This window comes from Camelus ferus, chromosome 26, assembly GCF_009834535.1.
Source record: "Camelus ferus isolate YT-003-E chromosome 26, BCGSAC_Cfer_1.0, whole genome shotgun sequence".
Taxonomy (NCBI): Eukaryota; Metazoa; Chordata; class Mammalia; order Artiodactyla; family Camelidae; genus Camelus; species Camelus ferus.
This window is the reverse complement of record NC_045721.1, coordinates 9,282,292-9,308,840: the sequence shown is the minus strand read 5'-3', so window position 1 is coordinate 9,308,840 and position 26,549 is coordinate 9,282,292. Positions and strand designations below refer to the sequence as shown.

Here is a 26,549-nt window from a genome sequence, read left to right as displayed (position 1 = left end):
TATGTAGGAGCATTTCCTTCTCGGTAGGAAACACACACTACAGTATTCAAGAGTGGCGAGGCATCAAGTCAGCAACTTACTTTTAAACGGTTGAAGAGTAAAAGGTTTTCCAACCTTTCAGTAAGTTTGTGACTGTTTCAAAATACATAGTTTTGAGTTCTTCAGATCCAAATAGTGGTAAAATCAGTAACCTTTTCCTGAAAACTAGTCATTCTGCATGAACAGGAGCTCCCTTCCCAATTTTTTAATGGGAAAAATAATAATGCACATGTCAACTCCAAATTTCCAACCAATTTCCTAAAATGTGACAAAAACATGATAAATTAACCATGTACACATAACAAGCTACCATGTTTCTATCTAAAATGCTTAAAACATAGTTTTCTGGTCACCGAACAATATGGTTTCAATAAACATTAGCTTTGTGTATAGTAACATCTTCTTGTCAATCATAATCACTCTCTTACTTGCTTTGTTTGTTTCTCCACGATTTTCTTCAGTGTGTTCTGATCTGGCAGGGGAGTCATAACATTCCATGCAAACCAAGGGCTACACATGAAAGATTAAATGTGGTGAAAAAGCCTTTAGGGCAAACATATAATAGTTGAGAAAGGTTCACGTTGAGTATTAGGTGTGATATCAAGACACCTAACCTGTTTTTGACACTGGGAGCACTTGTAAAAATGTCAGTGATTCTAATATTCTGTGTATTTGGATCAAGACTTTTCCTATAGCTCATGCTGTTAAAATGTGACATCAAGTTTGAGGTACATAAATATTTTTCCCAATATTAAACTGGCTGAAAAATGATAATATCAAGAGACCCTATATTACATGAACTTTGGCTATTAAAAGTCAAGAAGAATCATCAGAGAAATGAAAATCAAAACCATAATGATGTATCATCTCCTATCCATTAGGATATCAATATGAAAAAAAGCAGCAGTCACAAGTGTTGGTGAGGCTGTGAAACTGGAAGCCCTGTGCACTGTTGGTGTGGAGCTGCTAATGGAAACAGTGTGGTAGTTCCTTGAGAAATTAAAAATAGAATTATCATATGATTCAGCAACATCACTTCTGGGTATATATCCAAAAGCATTGAAAGCAGGGTCTTGAAAAGGTATTTGTGCACCAGTATTCACAGCAGCATTATTCACAGTAGTCAAAAGGTAGAAGCAACTCAAATGTCCATCAGGGAGGAATGGATAAACAAAATGTGGTATAAACATACAATGGACAGCCTTACAATGGAAGGAAGTTTTGACACAAAACACAGCGTTAAAAAGGAAAAATGTAGCCTTAAAAAGGAAGGAAATTCTGACACATGCTACAACATGGATGGGCCTTGAAGCCATTACGAAATCAGTCACAAAAAGATGAATACTGTATGATTTCATTTACAGGGAATCTAGAGGAGTCAGAGTCATAGAGACAGAGTACAATGGTGGATCCCAGGGACTGCGGGAGAGGGGGAAAGGGCAGTTGTTGTTTGATGGGTTCATAGTTTGTTTTGCAAAACGCGAAATAGAAGTTCTGGAGATTGGCGCCGCAACAACGCGAATGCACTTGACACTGCTGAACTGTACAGCTAAAAATGGTGACGATGGTAAGTTTCATTTCACCACAACTGGAAAATAAAAAAATAAAAAAGGAGCTCTACCAGGAATTCATTAACCAGGCACATGTTCTGCAGGATGTGCCTGTACTTCCTTTCACTGCTGGGGCAAACCCAGGGCTGGGCGATGGGATAATGCCAAGTCACTGTGCTACCCTGACAGCTCGTCAAGAAGGTGAAGTCTGTCATGTCTCTTTGTTTCAATCAACTTAAATCATTCCACGGGAGGGGGGTGTGATGTGTGTCCCTTTGACTTCCCCATGATATGTATGCCCACACAATGTCAATAGAATGCTTTAAGTTATAATATATTCACATATGTGTTTCCTCCATCTAAAGCCCTTTCCGCATGTGTAACTCAGATTGTTCAAGACTCGGCTTAGCGTTGTTGTCTTCTTACAAGTACTCCTAAATCCAGCAGGATTAATTATATGGTCTTCCTCTTAAGCCCTGTTGTACACCAAGCACTAGAATCTATCACACTATTTACCCCACTTTATTTTAATGGTTGGTTTCTTGCATGCCTCTCCCTCTCTACACAGACCATGTGTTCCTTTTAAGCAAGAAATGTCTCACTGACTTTTCTGCTCTAAATGTCCACTCATACAGCTGAGCTCAGCGACCAAATGTGCTCAGTAAACACCTGTTGTTTGTAACCTGGCCCTGTATTTACATTGAATGGAATGGATTTTCATTTTGACTTTATGAAGGCAAGCAAGCTATTGTCATTCCCACCCTCAAGTCTTTCTTTGGATTTTTTTTGACTCTGACTTATATCCAAAAGAAACACGCAGGATGAAGCATCATTTACTAACAGATTATTTTACTCTGACATTGAATGGGTACTAGCAGAAGGTTACAGGAGAAAGTTTAATTACTGCAGATTCCTGGATCAAGAACCCAGAAAGCAGGGTAAGAAAATTAGTTTTTAGTCTATCCTAATATTTTGCCTGAAAAATTGGTGGAAGACCACAAAAGTAGCACAGCTGACTCAGCAGGTTCTACGTGTGCATTTTCAATAAATGGCATATTTGAAACATTACTTTTATTTTTATAGCTGACCTGTAAGGGTAAGTGGGTGAGTGTATCTCTAAGAAACTAAACTGACACAGAAGTGAATGGTCTTGTGATAGTTTTGAAAATAACGAGGAGGGAGGGATGGACGGTAGAGAGTCTGACTTGCACAAAGGGTTACTGGAAGATAACCTTCAGGATAGTATTTGAAGAGAGAAAGTGGGAACAAGTATTGTTTTCATTAATAGACATGGTTTTAAAACACCTTGGTTGAGAATTAGTGGATTAAGCGTCATTAGTTACATGATTTAGCATAACTTCCAATGTGAAAAATACATTCATTTCTCAATATAACTAAAATAATCTTAGCCAAAGGACTAGAATTATTTTATGCACACAGAGCAACTATTTCTTAATCAAACGTGAAAATTCTGAGATTACTGTATTGCTCTTTGCACATTCTATACACAAAATTTAAAAGAAGGGATTATGTATCAGGCATATAAATTGATAGCTAGAATTTAAAGGCAAGTAATATGTTGAAGGAGAGAGAGAGATTAAGACAGATCTTATGTTCTCTTCAAACCAATAATACTAGAAACTATTAATTGATGTTCACAAAGATGACTTGAGGTGCAAATATCTTGAAGGGCTTTCTGAATGAATACATTAATAAAATAAGGAAATAGTATTTCCCTGTATGTGGTTAATACAGAGTAGCTGATACACACAAACAGAACAGCATACTTTTAGCACAAATCAGATGTTCAGTAATTACTGAATGTAAATACAATCTTTAATCAACCAAACATGCTAAGCTGACTAAGATCAAACTTCTCAAAACACAGATTCTCACATTAAAAAAAAAAAAAAAAAAAGAATCTGCCACTGACCTAATTTATTCTTATCTAATAAATAAAAATAGACTTTAAAAATGAAAGCAATTACAAATCCTAAGACATATGCAGTTTTCTGTGACTACAAATGAGAATGCAGTGTATTTTGAGATTTAAGGGTTCCACAGGATATTTCAAAGGAGACTTCTTACAAATACCACAGGGGTTCTTTAATGGTAAAAAGATTCAGAAATTAGATGGTAACAATAAAGCAGATAGTAAATCTTACATCCCAAGAAATGAGTAAAATTTATCTTCAAAGAATTTTCCTGTCTTAATCTGTTTAATGAGTTCTTTTAAATCTTATTTCCGCATTGCATTACTAATCTACGACCCCTTACCTTCTCAGTTTCTTTTCATTAGCACTGCTAAGAATCTGCAGTCACTGCTCTTAGAATTGTACTCATCAGATCTAATTTAAAGAATGCTTTTCTTGTAAGAGTAATTCAATCTTCTTCCTCCATAATCCTTTTTTTCAGCTGTATGGATAACTGGGAGTTTATGATGGTACTCAAGCAATACAATACTGTCTGAAATCAAACTATGCCTTTAAAAAAAGATTTAATGGTTTAAAAATACCACATATGCCTGAATATGTTACCTTTTCCCCTAAAATTACTCCCACTGAAAAGAATATGGAGACTATTCTGAAGACTTAAGCCATGCTTTGAAGGAAAGTCTTCAGGAAAGAAATTAGCTTGAAATGACCTCAACCAAAAGTAATTTTTTAGATACATACACAGATTTAAAAGGCATATATCTCAAGGAACTTTGAAGCAAGAATGATATGCTTTGGAAAACTGTTGTAGGGCTCAAAAAGGTCTGATGACGTCAAAGACACTGATGTCAAAGATGCATGAAAGGACATTCAGTGATACTGTTCTCTGAGTTAAGAAGAATAATTTAAAGTATTTTTATATAATACACAGTTGATATTTACACATTTCATTTATATCTCTAAAAGTTTATATACTTCAGTTTACCAAAAAACTTATGATGAGGAATCTTCTCATTGGGGAAATGGGAGTATAGCTTTGTATTTGGCTAGATTCAGAACTCACGTTTTAAATGCACTTTTACATTATGTAAATTAACAAAAGGCAGAGAAATATAATTAAAATGCACAAATATGAAAATCGGTTTGATTACCTCCTCAAAGAGCTCCCCCCTACTATGAACATCTCAGTTTGTGTATCATCTTGCCACTCTCTGTTCCACTACTTGGTTTTGATTTTTATACATCACTTCTCATGATGTGAAATGAATTACTTACATATTTATTACTTGTCTCTCTTGACTGGAATGAAAACTGCGTGAGGGCAGAGGCCTGTCCTACGAAACTCCAGGCAGGGATGCAGTTTGTCAGAATCAGGGGAAAGGAAGGAAGGAGATGAAGGCAAAAGCAGCTGGAGTGGAAGGGGCCCTCCAGCAGTTTATCTAGTCATCTAACACCATCCGTCCTTCCTGGGTGCTTTTGTTTGCAATGAATATATGTATAAAGCAAGGACTATCCGTATATTTGCTCATTAGTCAAGAAACACAAAAGGAAAAAAAATCCTCTGAAATAAGAAGTACTAGAAGGAATTCAGTTTATTCAGATAGTTCTTCAAACAATATTTACAAACAATCAGGGTTTTTTGTTTATAATATTTGGTCAAATTTTAATTTGTTCTATCAGATTTTAAAATGTAACTAAATATTCATTTTTTTCATTATCTTTTTTCAAGAAATTAAAACTCTTGAAATAAAAATATCACTCAGACAATATCAACAGAATCTGAAAGTTGTTTAATGGAAGCATCCTTAATTAGAACATTTAACTTTTGGTTTACCTCATAGAAACATTTTTAATAAATTTGTAACATCTCTCCATACCACACATAAAACAAATAGCTGAAGCAAAGTCATTCTTTGAATAACAGTTACTATTACTGCCTTAATATCTGTTCAGGAGTTCTGAATTTTATAGAATATTACCAAATAAAACAACTGTCTGGACAAAAAAATACACATTATTTTGATACTGCTTTAACTCTATAGTATTTTTCTAATTCCTATTTCTCTCAGCTGCAGTTCTTTACTTGACTTTCCCCCTTTAAGATGTTTGTTAGAACCCTGAAGTACTCTGAATTCCATCCTATTTGGTTAATGTGACTAAAGAGGCTAATCCTGGGGGATCTTAGTTTTTTTCTAAATTGAAAAAAATTAGTTACTCTACAATAAACTTGGCTGAATCACATTCTCTTTGGATACCTGTACTAGATAATAACATAAATAGTTTGCTAACATAAAAAGGTTATGAAAACACTGAAGATTTGCTGGCTAGCTGTTTAGATGTAGCCAATACAATCTCTTGTTACAAGTGCTTGAGAAAGTCTATCCAGTTGTACGGGATCTTTCTGACGTGGATCTTACAGAAACCAGGAATGGTTGTTGGGCAGAAAGGCTGCTGAAGACCACGGTTAACACACTACAGCTCTGTTGTTTTATGATGATTGTTAGTAAGACATTTTTTAGTTTTGTGGAATGCTGAAAGGGATAATAAAATCTATGCTCACAGCATTAAAAAACTTCTATTTATGCTGCATTATTTAAATTACTGAAATACCACTAAGCTAATGGCATAAACTAAAGACATTATTCCCTAATATTAACTACAAAATCATTAAAAGAACTACTTAAACTGTAAAATACAAATACAAAGGAAATAATCATGTGAAAAGGGCTCTTGCTGGAAAAAGTTGTTAAATGTGCTTTAATTTCAATATAATGAACTAAAATTGCTTCAAACATAAAACTTTTTTTAAATCTCTACTCAAGGACAAACAAACACTGAAAATATACAAACCGAGTTAAAATATACTTTCCAAGTAAAAATTAGAAAATATTAAAATGAAAGGATTTTGTCACATTAGACACTAAATTTTAAAGTACATAAAGTGTCAAGAATTATAAAGTTACTGGTCTAATGACCAATCCAAGTAAAAAAAAAATCCTACTTTAAGTCAAATGACAAAACACTATTATAAACATTGTATTAATATATCAAAAACAAAAATGTTGTTTTAAAGATTTTACTACTGTCTCTTTCCTTTAATCATATTAAATGCTATATTTACTCTCCTTACTCCATTAGAATAATCCCAAAGAAAATCCTTATATAACTGTAATAGCTGTGATAGCAACATTTCAAAAAATAACCTTCACAATGTTGTTAATATTTCTGATGGCTAGGTGGGTGCTGAAAATAGCCTGGTACAGAGTTCACTAAAATAACTGCATGGAAATTATTCTGGTATTTCAGATGTCAGAAATTGATTTCCTATTGCATTATGTGATACACTGTTGCATTTAAATATTTTATAAAGGGCTTAAAAGGTATATATCTCCTACCACATTTACACATATTTAAAAATGTTAAAATTTAAAAAAACATGTAAGTAAGAAATACTTGGAAAAACTTGTTAAATCTCCTTTATTTCAGTAGACAGAAGGCTATTTTCAATGTCCTGGCTGAAAGGGTTCTTGTTGCCATGACGCTGGAAGAAAAAAAGCATAAAGATTTGAGATAAGTTAATGATGCAGGCAAACAGTACGTAATAGGATAGTGGAAAGAACTGAGCTCAGTTAGAGCCAAACAGATCAGAGGTCAAACTGCACATCTGCCCTTTACTAGCCATGGGATCCCAAAAAAGTTACAGTATTTAAGGCTCTCCATATGTTCATCATTATAGCAGCAACAACAATATATTAATCAAATTAATCAAAAAGGAAAAAGCACAGTCATATACCACTCCCCATCCCCATTCCTACTTCTTTCTCTCCTTCTTTAGTTTTTCTTCAGGTTCTGTTTTAGGTGAAAAATTTCCAGCCCTTTTTAAACTCATTTGCTGGGGCAGGGAGGGAAGGAAAAGATCCACGGATAATTACATCACCATCTAACTTATATGTGAGAAATGCACACAAAGGAAGCACAAGAGGAACTGTCACATGGGAGAACAGAGAGAATTCTGATGTGGCTTGAATACAGAGGTGAAGTGGTGGGAGATGAGGCTGTATGGGCAGGGCTGTGAAAAGCTCTGCATTCCAAGTTAAAGTATTTGAATTTTATCCTATAATTTATAGGGCACCAGTGGCAACTCCAATGGAAAGGTGCTGCTGGGATGAGGTTTCTTAATAAGAAACAGAACTATGTTAACAGGCTGCTTCTTGTCCAATTCAGATACATGAATAAATTAATTCAATTAATTTTTTTCTACTCAGTTTGTAAGAGAATCCAGGATTGAGAAACAACTTTTTAATTTAAAAGAAATTCTCTGCTTAAGATATTATGAGATGATTAACTTTACAGTACATTTTACCTTTGCTGGCAGAATATTTGGGTGTTAATGAATAACTAGTTTTTACAGAATTATTGTTTTTTAATTTTGCTTTAACTCAGTGAATATACACTTCATTTTAATTTAACAAAATCTATATTCTAATCATGATATTTTACAAAAAGAATTGTGTTTAAGAGAAAAAAATTTCAAGTTCTAGTGGCAAACTATCAAGTTGTTCTATCAACATATTTCAATTAACTCCATTCACCTATGCCAAGATACCGTATTAGAATACCAAGAGAAAGGTGGTTTTATCTGATTGAAGTTTTTTCTTCCACCTTGTTTTTTTTTACTCTATTTTTTCTCCATTTACCAAAAAATGTATGTTTATAATAGGAAATCTAGAAAATAAAGAACAATGCTCTCCATATACCCCCAATTTTATCACTCACAGTGAGACAAGTTAAAATGTATTTCATTTCAGTATTTCTGTGCATTTTTTTATTTACATGGGTAAATTTATATGATATAGTTTTAAAAACTGTCATTAAAAATTTTTGTAAACCCTTTAATGGTTGCATCATATTTCATGGTATGGATTAATTATAATTTACTTTATTATTCCCTGAACTTGGATTTTACTGAAGAACATATTAGTGATTATCATCTTTTTTTTCAATCTTTAGCAACTAGATTTCCACTGACAACATAATTCAACTCTGCCTGATATTTAAATGATCCTAAAAATGTGCACAGATAAATATGCTATACATCACTTACTGTACATTCTACGTACATAAATGTACAAAGACAAAAGTGAAAACTCAACGAAGCAAGTATTAAAACTTGTGAAACTCACCATAAGTCCAAGGAACCTCTGGAAGCAAGCCTGAATCAGGAGAGTAAGGGTATGCAGCTGGTGGTACTGGTTGATAGGAAACATACTGTGAAAATACTGGCTGCTGAAAATTGTAAGAAACAGGCATTTGAGATTGAAAATACCCATTCATTGGCATGAAGTAATTTGTTTGTGGTTCCCCAGCAAAGTAACCAAAATATTGAGAGTACAAAAGATCAGAATATGTACTGTGAACAGTGCTTGCAGCTGCAGACAACATCCCAAAAGGACGTGGCTGCCCTTCATAGGATGTTATCCCCTGGTATGTCTGGGTGATGGAACTGCCATCACTGCTGCTGTACTGATAAACAGACCAAGCATAGTAAGGATACGAAGCTCCAAACGAGTGTGCAGAAGAATTATATGTTAGGGTACATGCAGATTGTGGAATTTCATGCCAATATGTGGCAGCATTCTGAGTAGAGACCTTTGAATTTTCATTTTTCTGTTGTTCTACTGTTTGATTCGCATTAAGAGTTACGTTCTTAGGTGTTTCATCAGGTACAGTATTGGGATTCAATGTATCCTTCACATATTTTTCTTTTGACTCAGGCTTTGCAGGTTGTGTTTTATTTATTTGCAGAACAGGAATTTTGTCCTGGATAAGTATGGGTTCTGGAGAACTGGAACATGTAGAACTTTTAATGGATGAATTTAGTATTTCATTATCTTGAAGTTCAAAATCCGTGTCATTCATTTCTAAATTGTCATGGATATCCCTCACAAAACAGAAAATAGGCTTTGAGGACACTGATGCATTAGGCAGAAGAGAAGCATCAGTTCCTGGGTTTATGTCTGGGGGACAAGACTTCTCTGCCTGATCTGGGAAATTCTTAAAAATCTTCTGTGAAGGTATCTCATTGCCTTTTGCAAATGTGCCACCTATATCTTTTTGGTCAGAAACTGCTAAAGGAGAACAATTCTTATCACTTGTTTCAGCAGCCCTAAGATTTACACCTCTTTTCTTCATGCTATTTAAGCTTCCCTGTTGTCCAGTGAAATCTTTTGAAGTAGCAGATGAAGTATTAGTTAAATCTATTTTGCCCTCTGACTTCAACGTGCAAGTGTCTTTTAGGTTCTTTAAAGGTAAAACTGAGCCAGGTAGTGATCGCAGAATTTCAACTTTTTTTGGAGAGACATGGTTTCTTTTCAAATTGTCAGATGAATTTGGTCCTGTTTCATTCTCAGTTTTGGGACAAGATCTTGTATTCCTGTTAAGTGTAACACATACATACAAACAACTTTAAATATACAGAGTCACAAAACTTCAATATAAATACGTATTTGAAATTTTTATTCAGGAGAAGAGTTCTTAAGATTTACATTTTCCTCTCTGTATTGGCACTATACACGGAACACGTTTCCCCAGTTTTATTCCCTTGGTTTGAATTTAGATACTTCTCCTGCTGAAGGTGATATATTCCACATTTCAAATACATTTCCAGTACATTTGAAAATATAGAGTGCTTGCCAATATTGTAATAAATTATTTTATGCTTTGGACATTTCCTGATTTCAATTTTTTTTGCAGTGCTAGTTTCCAATTCATATACCTTCAACCTATTAACAATCTTCTTTACTTGTAAATGGTCATACATAGCTGGTGAAGTCACCAGCTGTGACCTCCCCCCCAAAAAAAGATCATCTTCTGTTATCATGAAATTTTGAGATATTTTGTCTGTTCAAGGTCAAGAATAGAAAAAGCAGACTTCCAAAATTTCTTGCCAATTTAATATCTTTGGCATTTCTACCTCTATTTAGACAGCCTCAATCAGGCTGAAGCAAGCATTCATCATGAAATGTCTGAGCCAGTTAATACAGGTCCCTAAGGTAATTGTATTTTTTGGTGTCTCATCAAATTCTTTGAATTATGTGGAAAAGGACATGTTGAGAAGAAAAAATAAGTAACTACTCTTCCACAGATAAGAGAAATTAATCTTTGGCCGAGAATCTGTATATTCCACTCAAGAAACTAAAAGCCCCTTATGTTACTTAAACCAGGCTCCTTAAAGGGCAATGAAGTGACAACCTACATCGTCATCCAACCCCTATAAGACTATGACAGAGTTTCCAGAAAGTACAAACTTGACTTTATTGCATTCCCAACAATGTACCAGTGGTGCCTCAACCTTATAGGTGGACAGGTGCCTCTCTGGTCTGTCCTTTTATGCACTCTCTCAGAGTACATTCTTCCATGAAGATGGCACCCTAGGCTGACCTTATATTAGAATTCATTTTTCTGCTAAGCGAGGCAGTTTGATCCCTTGAGTAGCAAATACTACCTGTACTTAGTTACAAAACTGTGATGATTATACAATTCATTTATGTTATGCTTCTAACAGCCTATTCATCTTTATGCCACTACACAATTATAATTTAGACAGTCATTTGTACCAGGAAAAAGATTCTAGGAATGCAGTAAATAAAATGTATTTGAGAAGCAAAACCAAATAAGGCAGAAATGAGAATGCTTATGTTTTAAACAAAAGTCGTATTACTCATTCTCCTTCACAGAATGGAAAAAAAGATGGTACAAAATGAAGCCTGCCATAAATTAAAAATCTCACAGAGCTGAATGAAACAAGAGATGGTCAACAAGTCCACTGGTGCCACTTCATGTCAAAATGAAAAAAATATAAATAATGTAGTGTGTTTTTAATAAAAGTAATTCAGTTTAAAGAACTGGCTTTTTATTTTGAAATCATGTCCTTCCTATATTACAGTGTTAAAACATTCTTTCATCAAACAGTAGTGTATTTATGTGTGTTTGACTAAGTTCCCACTGAGCAGTATAACTTGGCAATTTATACCTTTGTAGCCAATCTTGAAATGTGACTGGTCTGTAAAATCCACAAGTTCAAGAAACTCAATCTAATCACTTGCCCTATTCTATGCCCTTTTTAGTAAACCAGTCACTAAGCTCCATCAATTCTTTAAATAATATCTGTCAAATATGAATTTTACTTCCTTATTCTGTAAAACATCACTCTTTCCTAAGCGCTGGCTGACTTACTACTTCTAACAGTACTCAGTCTCCTAATCCATTAGATCACTGCAGAAACACAATGCACAGGACATCACCTTTCAGTACTTACAGAATGAAGTTCAAACCCCTTAGGCTTTACCTAAGACACTGCATAATCTGAAACAACCTTATTCACCTTCCTTAGCTTACTCTTGTCCTCTAATTACATGTATAATCCAATAGAGGTACATGAATAAACGTTTTAGTCTTGTTCCTTAATTTGTGCTCAATTTTGTTTAGTTTTTCTTCAGATAGGGCTGATGGCAACTCCTACCTTGGATGCGTGGATGTTGCCTTTTCTCTGTTGATTTCTGTAACATCTTTCATGTTAACCTATGTTTAAAAAATACAAAGAAAATCTACATTATTGATGGTTTAAAGTATAATATAAATATTTATTATTTTATTATCAGACATTCGCAACAGCTTCTTCTGTCATAATTCAAAATGCACTGTCTCAAACTATATTCATTAATGATCCCTTCTTCAAAACTCAGTGGCTCTGCTGGACTTCCTATATTTCATAAATGTTTGGAGAAACTTTCTTAAAAAGCAATTTGCAGTATTATTTTTGCCCACATCTTACAAGTCTATTTAAGGCTGCTCCCTCTTTTGTACTCTTTTGAGTGAATGAGTCACTCAGCCCCATTTTAAGTTAATGCCTGTCAAATAGGGATTTCCCTTTCTTAAAATATAAAATAGCATCTATTCCTAAGCCTGAGATGACTTACTCCTTCCAACTGTACTTCAATGGACACTTCCCTTCAACACGTACAGAACGAAGTCCAAACTCCTCAGGCCTGTGTTTAAGACAGTCTATTATCTGAAACTTCCATGCTTAGCTAACTTCTGTCTACTAAGTTAACTTTTTTGTTCCAGCTTAATTTTAAACTCATTTCTCAAATAATGTAAGTATGCATTGTATCTTTGCTCATATTATTTCCACAGCTTGGATATCCTCTTCATTTTTAACTTCACCTGATAATGTTTTTCCTTTAAGGCAAAGCTTTGATTTGTGTTCTTCTATATGAAATCAATATATAAACCTCCATTTAAAAAAATTTGTTTTTCTTCTCAATACACCTATTTAGTGTTTAGGAAGTATACTTATAAAGTGGTTGTTTATTAAGCACTTTCCTACAAACACAGGGCAATAAATGATTAGTTTCCTAGTCTCCAGAACTATCTTAACTAACGAATACAATTAAGAGGAAGCTGAGAAAGAATCCTACTTTTCATTTTGCACATAGGTTTCTCTTTCTTCACTCCTGAACTGAGACATTCTTAAAAAGCTATAAGAGAAGCCTCTGAGGGGACAGTATGGGCAGTCGTGAGTACGTCTCTGGAGCTAGACTGCCTGGCTTTCCTCTGGGCTCTCCCTTCACTAACTCTGTGACTGTGGGAAAGTTATTTAACCTTTCTCTGCCTCAGTCTCCATACTTTTTAATAAGGTAGTAACAGTGCATACACCATAAGCGTTTTGTGAAGAATAAAAATTTGATATTTGTACAAGCCTTAGAACACTGCCAACTATTTAATAAATGTATAAAATTTGTTAAATAAAATGTACTTCTGTAGGACTTCTAACTCCTTCATAATTATTCATTTAAGCTCTACTATTTCTCTGTGTGGCTGATAATGGTCAAGAACACAGACTCCACTGACAATTTTTAATATTCACAACATTAAGTGTAGCCTTGTTATACAGAAGCTACTCAATAAATACACGGTCACTTGCTTAACTCACATTCATAATACTGGACTTGCCCTTAAGACATTATTAAAATTCATATCCTTCTAAGAAATGTTTTCGAAATAAAAGAAGTAATTTGTAAGTTTAAAAGCAGTCATCTGCAAGGTATCTCTCATATATACAATCATTCATATCATTTTATATATAATATGAATTGTTTAATCCAATAGTTCAGTTCGTAAATTCTTTTTACAAGGCACTATTTAAAGCATTGCCAATTTCTACAATTCTGCAAACCATGTACTAGCTTGCTTAAAGGGTAGACTTGTTCTCAAAAAGAATACTTACTTAGGTTTTGTTTTAAAACATTTGTTACCTTTTGTTTTTTAAAACTGGGGACAGTAGTATTTTTCTCTTGTTCCTGAGAGTCCTCCCACTTGTCTACAGTGATAGGTCGCTTTTTAGAGGAATTCGAAACGTTTTTCCTTGTGCATTCTAAAACTGAGGGCACCTTCACACAGGCATTGGACTTGTTGATACACTTCCTAAGTTTTACATGAATATTCATGTTTTCTTTTCTCTTCAGTTGGAAAGTCTTCTTTCTGTTACATAGCATTTGGCATAGGATAAAGGAAATGGTTAATTTAGCATTTTTAGCACATATTATCTTCATACATTCAATAGTTTTCATGACTTTCATAATATGGGCCATTTTCCCTATATCCTTCCGAGGGGCAGCCATTATAGTCTCAAGCAGGGTGGAAAACTGTTTGTAGTTGTATTCTAACTCCGTCATAGTGCTTCCGTAGTTTATGGATGCTATACATGGCACAAAGTCAACGTATGTGGAAACGGAATACTTAGACTTCTCAAGAAGCTTTTTTATTTCTGAAAGTTCTTCAAGTTCTCTTGAGAACAAATGAAACGCATATGAGCAATTAACAGCTTCACTACAGCTGTAGATAATATCCAGATCTTTCTTAAGTTCAGAAATAGCAGTCTCTATCACCTTCCAAAGGCAACCAGTTGAATTATCTTTAAGAAATGAGAAAGAAGCCATTTTTTCTTGGCAGTGAACCAGTTCAGGAAGGAGTGACAAATCAAACCAAAGCATACCTCGAAACCTCTGTTTGTCTAGTTTCTTTGCCATTGAGTTTTTAAGAAAGTGAACTGTTTCTGAGAGCATGACAATTTCAATATAGGTTTCAATGGCTGCAGGTTTCAAAATTACAGCCTCATGTCTGTGTTTTTTTGCCACGTCCAAAACGTTTTCTTCCGTGATAAAAATATTATCTATGTTATCTTCTTGCAGTATCTGGAAGTATTTTGTTAAAATTTCTAAGTGGCGGGTACATCTGAAAGTGAGTTGCTGTAATTTTTTAAAGTCTGCAAATTCAGCTTGATCTAATATTTCACTAATACAACAGATATCTGGGTGTGAAAGCAAACTACTGTTAAACCTAGAGTTTTCTATGCTAATTGCTGCTTTGTTTATTAGATCATTTGACTTTCCGGCAGCAATTATGGTGTTTTCCTGAAGTTTAATACTGGAAATCTGTTCACTGCTTAAATCTTTAGATAACGTATCAAAAATCTTCTGCAACCTAGAAAAAGCATGTTGATTCATTCTGAGTAGTATTTCTTTGTTCTTTCCTGAGTATTTTCTGGAGAAAGACTCTATCTTCTCTTTCCAAACAAGACTTTTTGCAGCATCAAAAAAGATATGTTCCAGACCATAAAGAGATACTTTAATACTTACTGCCTCATTGCTCTTGATAAAATTAACTTTTGAGGAGATCATTTTTATGATAATCCAGAAATGGTCTTGTTTTCCTGGATAGGAATCAATTTGAGAGTCCCCACTCATACTGATCAGCTTTAAAGTGGTTCGTCTTAAGGTTTCTAAGTCTCCTAAACTATCTCCAATGTTAATACCACAGGTAAATGGAACAGAAAGAGAAAAGTCAAAGCAATCAGAACAATGCTTCATTACTGCTTCACACTCATTAACCTGTCGTTTGTATTTTAAGTATGCATAGTATGAATTTTTTCCCTTTTTGGTTTCTTCTAACAGTTCAATTAATTGATCACGATAGTTTTGCAACTCACAGAATGCATTATATTTTAATCTTCCTTGAAAAGCAGGATAGAAATTGGACTGTTGCTGAAATCCATGTGGTCTGCCAAGCAGCTCACTGTACAATGTCTCATCATACCAAAGCAAGCTTCGGAATGTTGGTTCACCTCCTAAGAGCCTTTTTTTGTTTTCAATGAATTGAATCGTTTCCATCACCATCTGGAGTTCTACCAAGGAGTCAACAGCACATGGTTTTAATTTGCGGCTGCAATTACTCCACAGGTTTTGTTCTACCAAAAGGTCTCTTGAAATCAAGACTTGTTCAAATGAACATTCTTGTTTTCTTTCAAAAGCTTCAACAAATAAAGGTAGAATATTTTGACAAACTTTAGTTTCTTCCTGTAGAATCTGCAAAGATGATGCTTCGTCAGCCCTCCTCAAACTCTGAGCTAGCTGAGCTATAAGAGCCGAATGATTAGCTGAGTAATGTTCTTCTTTTAATTCATTCATGTGTGATGCAGGCTTCTTCTGAGGAGCAGAGACTTCGGAAGTGCCAGAGTGGGCATGTACAAGAGGCCTATGGTTCATTCCTATAAGGCCTGGTAAGGAATTACAGGCTATTTCTGAATGCAATACAGAGTCAGACTGAGTGTCACGACTAACTTTAATTCCTTCCTCTCTCTGTCTAAGCTGATTAGAAGCTCTGTTACTCAAAGATACTGCCTCTGTAGTATTTTTAATGCATAAATGAGAATCAATCAAGTTATTTTTAATTGTTTTCTCACTGACGTAGGAGGATTCTTCCAGTACACTATTCTTTTGGTTTTTGCTCTCAGTCTTAATAGTTGATCCTTCAGTCACGTTTTTGTGAACTGAATCTTTTGCTTTTTCTGCTTGTTTCTCTTTCCACATTTTTCTGTCCTGAATGTCTTTTTCTGTGATCCGTTCTTTTGAGGAAGAACCCTTTATATTACCTTTTAGGAGCGGAGAACTATCATTGGAAAATAGTTTTTTCATTATATTTCCCTCAAAACTTTTAACTTCTTCAGTTATTGATGTGAGATCCAATCCAGAATTCTCAATACTATTTGTTCCATTCCCATCTATATGGAAGCAATTACTTGAAGAGCATTGTTCTGTCTCCAGAAGCTCCTCTCCCCCACACCCTTGTTGACAGTGTGGTGCGCTGCTAGACGCTGCTGAAGAATCTACAGCAAAAATGCTCCGTTTATCCAGGTAAGGTTTCGAAGAGTCTCCCTCACTATCTGCCATTAGAGTGGTTGATAACAACTGAGGAGTACTGTTACACTTTTTGCTTGTTACCAGAGTTAGATTTAATGGGTCCACAAGGAAGTTTCCTGTAATAACGCCTGGTTTGGGGCTCTCATTAGGAGCTGTCCATTTTTCTGTAGGAAAATTTACTTCCAGTTTTCTTTTATAACCAGATAAAATAAAGTTATCTGGTTTGTAGATATCAATGTTAAACAAATGCTTCACATTTGACTGTAAGACTGAAATAACTATGTCAGTTTTCACCTCTGTGTGAGCTATACAAGTTACACCATAATTTTTGTGCATGCTAAAACTTACATTGTCTTCTTTCACGCAGCTTAAAGATAACAAATTCCTTTTATTTATAACTTCATTAGCCTCAGAATTCTTTCCTTTTGCTGTATCCTTAATATTACTATGTGCTGAACGGTTCTCAAGCTTTTCACATTTACTAAGGCTAGACAAAAACTCTGTATCAATTTGATTTCCTTTTTCAGTTAGTGTTTCATCTGGGCAGTCTGGGGAAGAGAGACACCCAGTTTTTCCAGAAAAGGGCTGAAGTTCTGAAGATCTAGGATTTCTCATCCTGCTATTGCCATAAGCTGGCTGACTTGTACTCTGGGATGTGGCACACAGGGCTAACTGTGATTCAGGGTACTCTTGATCACAAAATTCTCTCACGTGAATAGTTGTGTGACTTCTGGACACATTTTTCTTAGAAAGGCACTTTGTGATTCTTTCTTTACTTGTTTTATAAGACTTGTGCTTTGATACATGAGTTAAGGATTTATCATCTTCAAATCCCAAAGGTCTTTTCTCACCAGGCTTGTCATATTTTCTTTTTGACAAAAAATGCTTTGTGGAATAATATCTTCTTTCAGACACAGAACTATAACCTTGAAGGTCACAACTTTCCCAGAAATTATTGCATATTATTGCATATGCTTTTGGTAAAGGGCCCTTTCTTTTTTCTCCCATTTTAGCTATAAGCTGCAAAGACGTGTGAACTCTTCTATGAGCTTTTTTTAAGTGAAGAACAGCTCTGTCAAGTCTTCTGGAAAGACGTTTGCTTTTGCATAAAGATGCTTCACTATTTAGAATATCCAGGACACTCCTAATGTGCTTTTCTGACTGTGAAAAGGTTTTAATTCGTCCTTGGGATAGAGAAGAAAAACATTCAGATGAGTCCTGACTGGTTAGCCTCCTCTTCTTCCCATAAATCTCATGATGTCTGAAGTCTTTATCTGGTAAATTCTGGTCCCTAAAAGGTATATGTGGCTTTCTTTTGCTAATTCCTGATTCTGTGTCCTTTTTAATTCTAGTATCATTAAAACTGGTTTTTGACTTTGTAAAGGAACATCTGCTTTCATTGTTTACTGCTGTGGCATTAGAAAGTTCAGTAAGCAAAGGCCTGCTGTTCTGTTTTTCATATATGTGACTCATGTGTGTATGATGACTCAAGTCAAAAGAAGGAGGGATTTCAGATTTACTCACTAGTCCTGATTCTTGCCTTATATTACCAAATTCACCTTCACATGGATGATCTGAATTTTCACCAGAACACTGGGAATGAATTTCAAATTCCGGAACTTTCCCCTGCTTCTCATTTATTTCTGATTTTGTAGCTTCAGTTATATCTTTGCAGAAATTATCTTTCAATGCAAGGGATTCAACAGTGGGACTGAATTCTTGCATAAATATATTAGTAATCCTAACTTGTAGATCTGGAAGTAAAACTGGGTTGAAGAGCTCTGCTTTTTTTTTTTCTGTAGAGGAATAAAAACAACTACTTTCCTCAGAACAATGCTGATCATCATTCTCCCTTGTGATACTTTTCAAAACTCCCATCTTCCCATTATTGCTTCCTAACAGACCTTCCCAATCGATACGAGACTTCAGAGCCTCGTATGAGGCCCCAGATTCTTCATAGAGTACATTTCCACGGCTACAAGTATCCTGTTGAAATAGAAAAGCATCATTACTCTGCTTTGATCCTACTTCAATCTCATTATCCACTTTGCAACTTTGAAGAACTGAGTGGTCACTTACTGAATGATGAAATGAATTGTGTAATGCATCGTTATCCGTATCTGTTTCACAGTCAGAAACCCTATGTTTTACTAACAAACCCAAATCTGGACTCTCAGAGGAACAAGTTTCTTTAAACTGGTATCTCTGGAGATCTTCATGATTTGTGCTTCTTGTAGGCATGGTAGCATCAGCTATCTGTACGGTGGCATCTGAGGCTACCTGCTCTGAAGAAGCTGCAGTTTTGGGAAATGTTGTGGAAACCAAATGCTCTACAGTCCTGCCAGTACTTTGAATATCTTTTTCTTTTATGGCAGTAACAGTATCTTCACTTCCTAATAATGCAGATTCTGTTGATACATATTTTTTTCCCCATGTCAAATTCAATGCAGTAGAAAAGTCTTCAGAACTCAGAATCTCTATGCTACCATAATTTTTATTCTCCCTCCTTTCATCTATACTGATGAAACTTTTGTTCGGATGAAAACGCTGCTTCTCTTCTCCATATATATCCCCTATGTTGTTTTCTTTAGACGAAGCAATGTCTTCCACTTCAGCCTCATTCTGGTTTTCTTTCTCATTATCTCTTCGTTCTCTGAAATCAATATTCAGGTGCACATCACTGTTCAACTGTGCATTACAGAACTGAGTATGATCTTGACCTTTATCATCAATTTGAGGAGTTTCTTTGTAGTCTCTTTGAATGTTCTCTAATGACACTAGATCATTTTCATTTCTCCTTTGAACATACATATGTTCTCTAGCCATGTGGCAATTTGCATTATTATGAGCTATTTTAATGTCATGAGATGAAATAACAGGTGGCAGTTTATTGGCCTGGGGAATGTCTTTTGCTTCCTGGAAAGCATCAGTCATAATGCTGACACAGTTTTGATTTGTTTTTTCTAGTTTCAGTTCCATTAGTTTCTGAGAAATGGCAAAACTTGTATGAATGTTATCATCGTACTCGAAAGAGTATTGACGATACTTCTGTGGACGGCTCTCCACTCTTGTAGTAAGATTATTTTGTATTTCCAGTGTTAGACGATCTAGTTCATACTTATCCTCTGTGGCAGATGTGGAAGATTTTGGTATTTCTAACCCTTCAGTAATTAACATTTGATCACAATTTTCCCCCAAATAATCAAGACTCTCATCCTCTTTGTAGTCTTGGTGCCAAGAAATGTAATTATCTACTGGACTGATTTTTCTTTTATTAGTAAAAGAATTATCATTTTCTTTCCATAAATTTTGCTTTTCTCCATGTTTGGAATTGTCTTCTGTCCCAGTGAAGTTTCTCATCTTTCCAGTATTTTGAATGTACTCATGTATGCTTTCTTTGCTTTGCAGTGAAAAAACTGTAGACATTTGTTGACTAGTCTGATGTACAGTTTTAAAATTAGAAGACTGTGATTCTGGAGAGATGTGACTATTGTACCCTTCTGAACAACTATTCACTGATTCGTAAGACTCAAGTGGCTCATAATTTTGTTCAATTGGAAGTGGGATGTTGCTTCTCTGTTGGGATCTCTGTGCTTTTTCCTCACTGTGTTTTGCAGTTTCAACTTCTGAAACTACATTTGACACATATGCTGGGAAGGAAAAATTATCCTGGATCTTATGTTGTCCTGCAATGGTCATTTTATTGGGAGTTGTATAATCATAGGTCTCAGAGCCCATGTTGTGAGCCTGGGCTTGTGAATTATCAAAAGAAATTTTGAAGCCAGGGGAGTCCATGTAATTAGTAAGAATAGTTTGATCACCAGGCATGACTTCAAATGAAGAGGCAGAATTAGTTGGGATAGATGATAGGTTTATTTCTGAGTTAGCAAAATCTAAACTCTTCTCAAGTGGTAAAATCTCATTTAAATCTGTAATAGCATTATGTTTTCCCATGCTTTCTTCTCTCTTCATCAGCCTTGGGTCTTTGATGAGTTTTGATGTAATAACTGTGCTTGAGCCAATATTGTTATGAAGGGGAAAAGCAGCAGCAAGATCACTTAAAACATCTTTAAGATGTGTCAAATTTAAGAGGTCCCCATTATTAACACTTTCTCTGGTATCACCGGGAATAAATGAAAAACCCGAATCATATGCATGTACTTGAGAAGTGTCTCTATGTTCTCCTAAGTTGTGCTCCATCTGTCCACTGTATGTTTCAAGTACAGAAATGTTTTCATTTTGCACATTTCCATAGGAATTAGAAATATTTGAGTTGGAAGGATTTATCTCTGAATTTAGTGCATTGCACGAACAGTTTTCCTGAACAAATGGATCTACAGGTTTCCTGAAATGCTCAAAGATGACAGTAGCATCTTTTCCTTTCCCAATTCTTTTGGCCACTGTACAGTTATTCAGAGAGCATGTTCTTTCTGTGGAAATAAGAAGAAAATAAGGAAAAACAAGAAGAAAAACTGTTTCTACAGGCAACTCTATTAATGTAAGTAAACTATGTCATGAGTGGTTTTAACTGAAAGTTCATCAAATAACCTAATGATGATTAAAGTATGTTCCCAGCAGAGAAAGCAAGGAGAGAAGAGGATGACTAATCAACTAATAAAGTATAAATAATGTAGCATGAAGCTCTGTCCTACAGCCCCTTTACTAAAAAAAAGTATCTGCCAGAAAAATTGAATTCTGACAAATACTAAGAAATAGAACATTTAAATATGAGTAAAAACATGTTGCTCACAGACTAGGTATTTCTTATATCTAATTTAGATATTTAATAACAGAATCTACATATTATTTAATATTTAATAACAGAATCTACATATTATTAGATAGAACTGTCTAATTACATAACCTGATACAACCACTTTTGAAAACTATTTGACATTGTCTTTAGATTAAGCCACATTCCTGATGTCAATTTATACTCTATAGAAAAATGCTTGCATATATGTGCTGAGACACTTATATGAATGTTTGGAATATGAGGAAAACTATAAAATGTGCAAATTTCCCCATAGGAATAGTGTATAGTCACAAAATTGAATAGTGTGTTTTGAGTGTATATATGCATATATATAAATGAAAATGAAGAAACTACAGTTACATATATCAACATGGAAGAATCACACAAACATAAAACTGAGCAAAAGAAGTCACAAAAATGGCTGCAGTGTAATTCTAGATATAGAAACTCAAAAACAAGTAAGCACGTTATTTTGCTTAGTGATTCATTAATGTATTGGCAAATAATATTCAGAAGTTGTAAGATTAGCACAAATGCTACTGAAGTAGAAAAATACATGTATCTTACCAGCCCTCTTAGGAAATCCTGTTGAGAGGAATCTCAAAGATGTCATAATGTGTCCATTATCTACTTTCTGACCAATAAATTTTACTGTTACTACTGCATATGGAAGGCACTGCCTAGGTTTTTCTACTGGCTTTGAAAGAATATTGTATTCATAGAAGTATACCTAAAAGATAAAGAAGAAAAAGAATATTTTTATGCTGATAAATTTCTGCAGACTTAAATAAGCTCATATTTTAAAAAATCTATATAACCACATGCTGTTATTCATTCTTCAGTTTCCATACATCCCCCTCTCTCCACTCCCTTCAACTTAGTTTTCTTGAAGATGAAATTTTTTCCCTTCAACATATTTTTTCCTTGATAGGCTTTCAATATCAGCAGAAGCAGACACAATCTGTTTTTAAATAAAAAATTATTTTTCCATTATAACTTCAATATTTTGCATATGCTGAAAACAAAATAGTATATTTTGATTTGGAGGAAAAGTTAATTAGGAAAATAACAATAGCTTAATACATTTTACATGCGGGAGCACATATATATTCTAAAATATTTATCTTTAGTTAATCATATATATGATTATATATAATATGTATTATATAATTTAATCTTCTAAGGAAAATTAAAGGTCTTCTAAGTGTTACAGTAACATGACAGAAATTTACTGTTTAATAATTAGTCTATTATGTAATGACTAACACATAATCCTTTCCTCCTTTTGCAAAGTGCAAAATAGCAATAACATTATTTCAAAGCAGCCTTGTTTGTTTTGCAAGTTAGGAATTAATTCATGGAACGTCTAAATAAAAGCAGCCACTGTACTTTGAACAAAGTTAAATGTAAACTTAGAACCTCTTTATTAATGTTCCCAGATCACAAATATTAAAACAGCTTTTACTATTTATTTATTTAGGTCATATTATATTGAATGAAGTGAGAGAGTTCCCCTTAATATTTTGGGCAGTTGTTTTAAGTCTTGTATCATACAATGTGAAGCACGTGACTTTCCAGAAGTCAAATGAACCAAAAAGTTAACATACTGCTGAATTGTAGGCTTGTAGTTCAATAGTATCTTTCAGAGAAGGTATACTTCTCGACATATGGCAATCAAAGTTAGGAGAAGGATCCAAAGAAACTTTGTTTTTATCCACTGAAGGCTGGATTTTCTTCACTTTCCCAAAGAGAACCTGGGGGGGAAGAAAGTAAAAAGAAGGTCCATAAAAATACATCAAAACATTTAAAACTCTCATACTAGAAAAGTAAGGCTAACTTCTCAAGGAAAGAAATTCTGAGAGATAATCCATGTTCCAGATGAATGGAATGACTTATTGTAATTATGTCATTTCCTCCTGAAATTAAATGCTAATAAGACTATAATAATTCAAATAAAAATTTCACAGAATCCACTTGTAGAAATGAGTTTTAGTTTATGAAATTCTCTGGAAGACTAAACAATCAGACAGCCTAGAAAATTTTGGAAAAGAATTTAAAAAAAAATTTAGGCCAGAGATAGAGAGTGATGGAACGGGACAGGTGATTTACACTTCTAGATAATAAATACTTTTTAAAAGAATGATACTACCACAAAAAAGGCAGAAAGGGGAAAATACTGTATAAAATAAAAAGTCCAGATAAGTCCAAGAATCTATAAAAATTCAGTATAATATTAAAAGCATCATTTGAAATAAATGAAGCAAAAACAGACTATTCAATAAATGGTGTGGAACTGACAAAAATTGTTTTTTTAAAAAATTTGGTTTAATCAATAAGCCAAAATACCAAACAAGTTAAATATTTAAGCAATGCAAACATTATAGAAAAAATATAAGCAAAGATGTATCTAATCTCAAAGTGAGAATTCTTTTCTAAAATGAACCAGAAACAGTCTTCACTGTACAATATTCCAACACTTTTGTACAACAAAAACAAATGAGTATAAAATTTTTAAAAAACCATGAACTTAAGTGTTAAAAGATAAGGTGGAAAAAAGTGCAATTAATATGAAAACAAGTACAAATTTTAAGTCAGCAATTCTATTAACTTTTATTTTTTAATATGCTAACAATTCATTCAAAATTAAAAAAATACTAAATGTAATGTGGTAATCTATAACTTGGATACTGCATGAGAAAAAACATTAGTGGAAAAACTGGCAAAAGTATAATCTGTAGTAAATAGTACTATACCAATGTTACTTTCTTTTCATTTTATTTAATTATTTTTTAATTGAAATACAATTCACATAACACATTGTTAGTTTCTTAGTTTTAACAGAGGTGCCATAATTATGTGTAATGTTAATGTTAGGGGAAGCTGGGTAAATTGTATCCAGGAACTTTCTGTACTATGTTTATAATTTTTCTGTAAATTTAAATTTATTCCAAAATAAAGTTTATTTAAAAAAAAGAAAACATTAAGCGAGAAAACATTACACAGAGAAAAGCCTAGCTCTTGACTGAATTGATAATGCTTATGAATCAACTAAAAAAAGGAAAAAAACCAAGAATCTAGCAAAGTATATTACCGGGTAACTCAGTAACTCACTAAATACTGTCAATGAATATATGCAGAATGTTACACTCAGCAATAACTAAGGAAAATAAAAAAATACTGAACCAGCAATGAGAAACTATCACATATTAGAGACAGGCAAAGTTTTTTTTAAAGTATAATATACAGAGTTAGTGAAGAAGAAGAGTTAGTGAAATAATAGACTTTTCCATATGCTCTGGACAGGCATGTCAATTAGCATAACCTTTTTTAGGACAACTAGGCATTACATATCAAAAGCTGTAGAAGTGTACACATACCTTTGACTCCTAATCTGACACTTAGGAATTAACCAATTAATTCTTAGCACATAATCACAGGTGTATGCAAAATGTATCTACATTGATAATCAAAGTAGTATTTAAAAGTACAAAAATAAAAGACCCAATGACTTATATTCCAACACTGAACAATTTGTTACACAAATTTATGGTAGAGTTGTATAGTGGAATACTATGCAGTCATTTAAAAGGATATTACAGAAGAAATATTTATTTAATGGCATGGAAAATGTTGATTTTACAATCAATGAAAAATGGAAGTTATATAACATATAAAGTAAGAATATATTTTAATGATAATTAAACATGCATATTCCATATATATGAATAGAAGTCTGAGTATAGATATATAAAAAAATTAACTGTCACTATTAATGAGCTTTTTGGAGCTTCTAAGCATGTTGCAAATTTTCTAAAATCAGTATGTATTATTTTTTCATATAAAAATACAAATGAAATATGTATTATGAATTTGATATCTGAGGTCCTAAAATAAAATTATAACCATTTGTTTTATGTGGACATACATATCTTAAATCACACAACTGAGGATCCTGCCTATCTACTGCAATTTTAGTACTTCTGGCAAAGCTTTAATTAACCCAAAGTATATATTAACCAATCCGTCTGCTGATGCTTATGATTTGACTATAACTTTTCTTTTCAATTCTGAGTAATTTCAGACTACTGAAATTATTATAACCAATAATTTGGTTATAATAATTATTATAACCAATAATTTGGGGGAAAGGCACTTAAAATGCTCTTGTATTAAATACAGTCTGGACAAAAGAAAGAAAGATAAGAGGGTCAACTAGGACAGAAAAATTTACATTGGGAAACCAAGATGTTAAAGGCTGTCTTTGCTTATTTGGAGATTTTTATGCTGCACACCCAGCTAATGTAAAAAATAGGGGAAAATCTCAAATAATGATGATGATGACAGTAATAAATACAATTATTATTTATTTTAGACAATGCAACTTAAAACATTAATAATTCATATAAAAGTAAAATGTGTTTAGGTCAATTTAAAGCACCTGAATATAGTATTTAATGTGTTTTATGCTACGTACCTTAAAAATTATAATACTTTCCACAGTAATGCTTGTACTATGAGCATAATTCAAGGCAATATCAACATGTCTAAATGTATAAATTCCAAGAAGAGGATTTCCTAGTATCTTCATTGCAGATGCTTTGGTACTTATCCCATTCTGATAGATCTCAGCTACATCACTCTGAGGAAGTGCTAAAAAGCAGAAATGTTCTTCAAGTTCTCTGCCATGTCTTCCACTCTCACGCATCTCTGACCTAAAGCACAACAAACACTGTGTAGTTAAGTGAGGCTATCAACAGAATTTTCAAGGAGAAGACTGCTACAGTTAGAACACAAGGTAATTACTGGTAACATTCAGAGGTGTCCCTATCCTACGGTAACACGTTAGGCTGAAAATCATCTAAGAAAAGAATTCAAGTAGTTCAATAACTACTTGTCTAAGATTACGGTCTACAATCCAGATAGGCCAACGGAAATAAGGACTAACATTTCCTGAATGCTAATGTCCCCAGCACTGTTAAGACTTACCCTTTATGTGCATTTTGTTACTCTG

General features: G+C 33.9%; 1 protein-coding gene across 1 annotated transcript in view; it reads right to left on the bottom strand.

Moving 5' to 3' along the window:
• Positions 1-5,036: 5,036 nt before the first annotated feature.
• Positions 5,037-26,549, bottom strand: part of TEX15 (testis expressed 15, meiosis and synapsis associated) — a 48,162-nt gene continuing 26,649 nt past the window's right edge. The window contains exons 5-11 of the mRNA XM_032468500.1: positions 26,013-26,250; positions 23,146-23,292; positions 22,106-22,268; positions 13,840-21,212; positions 12,045-12,103; positions 8,707-9,956; positions 5,037-7,064 (exon numbers count right to left, since the gene is read on the bottom strand). Coding sequence (XP_032324391.1) covers positions 7,027-7,064; positions 8,707-9,956; positions 12,045-12,103; positions 13,840-21,212; positions 22,106-22,268; positions 23,146-23,292; positions 26,013-26,250 — 9,268 coding nt within the window. The 3' untranslated portion in view covers positions 5,037-7,026. The remainder of the gene's footprint in view (positions 7,065-8,706; positions 9,957-12,044; positions 12,104-13,839; positions 21,213-22,105; positions 22,269-23,145; positions 23,293-26,012; positions 26,251-26,549) is intronic.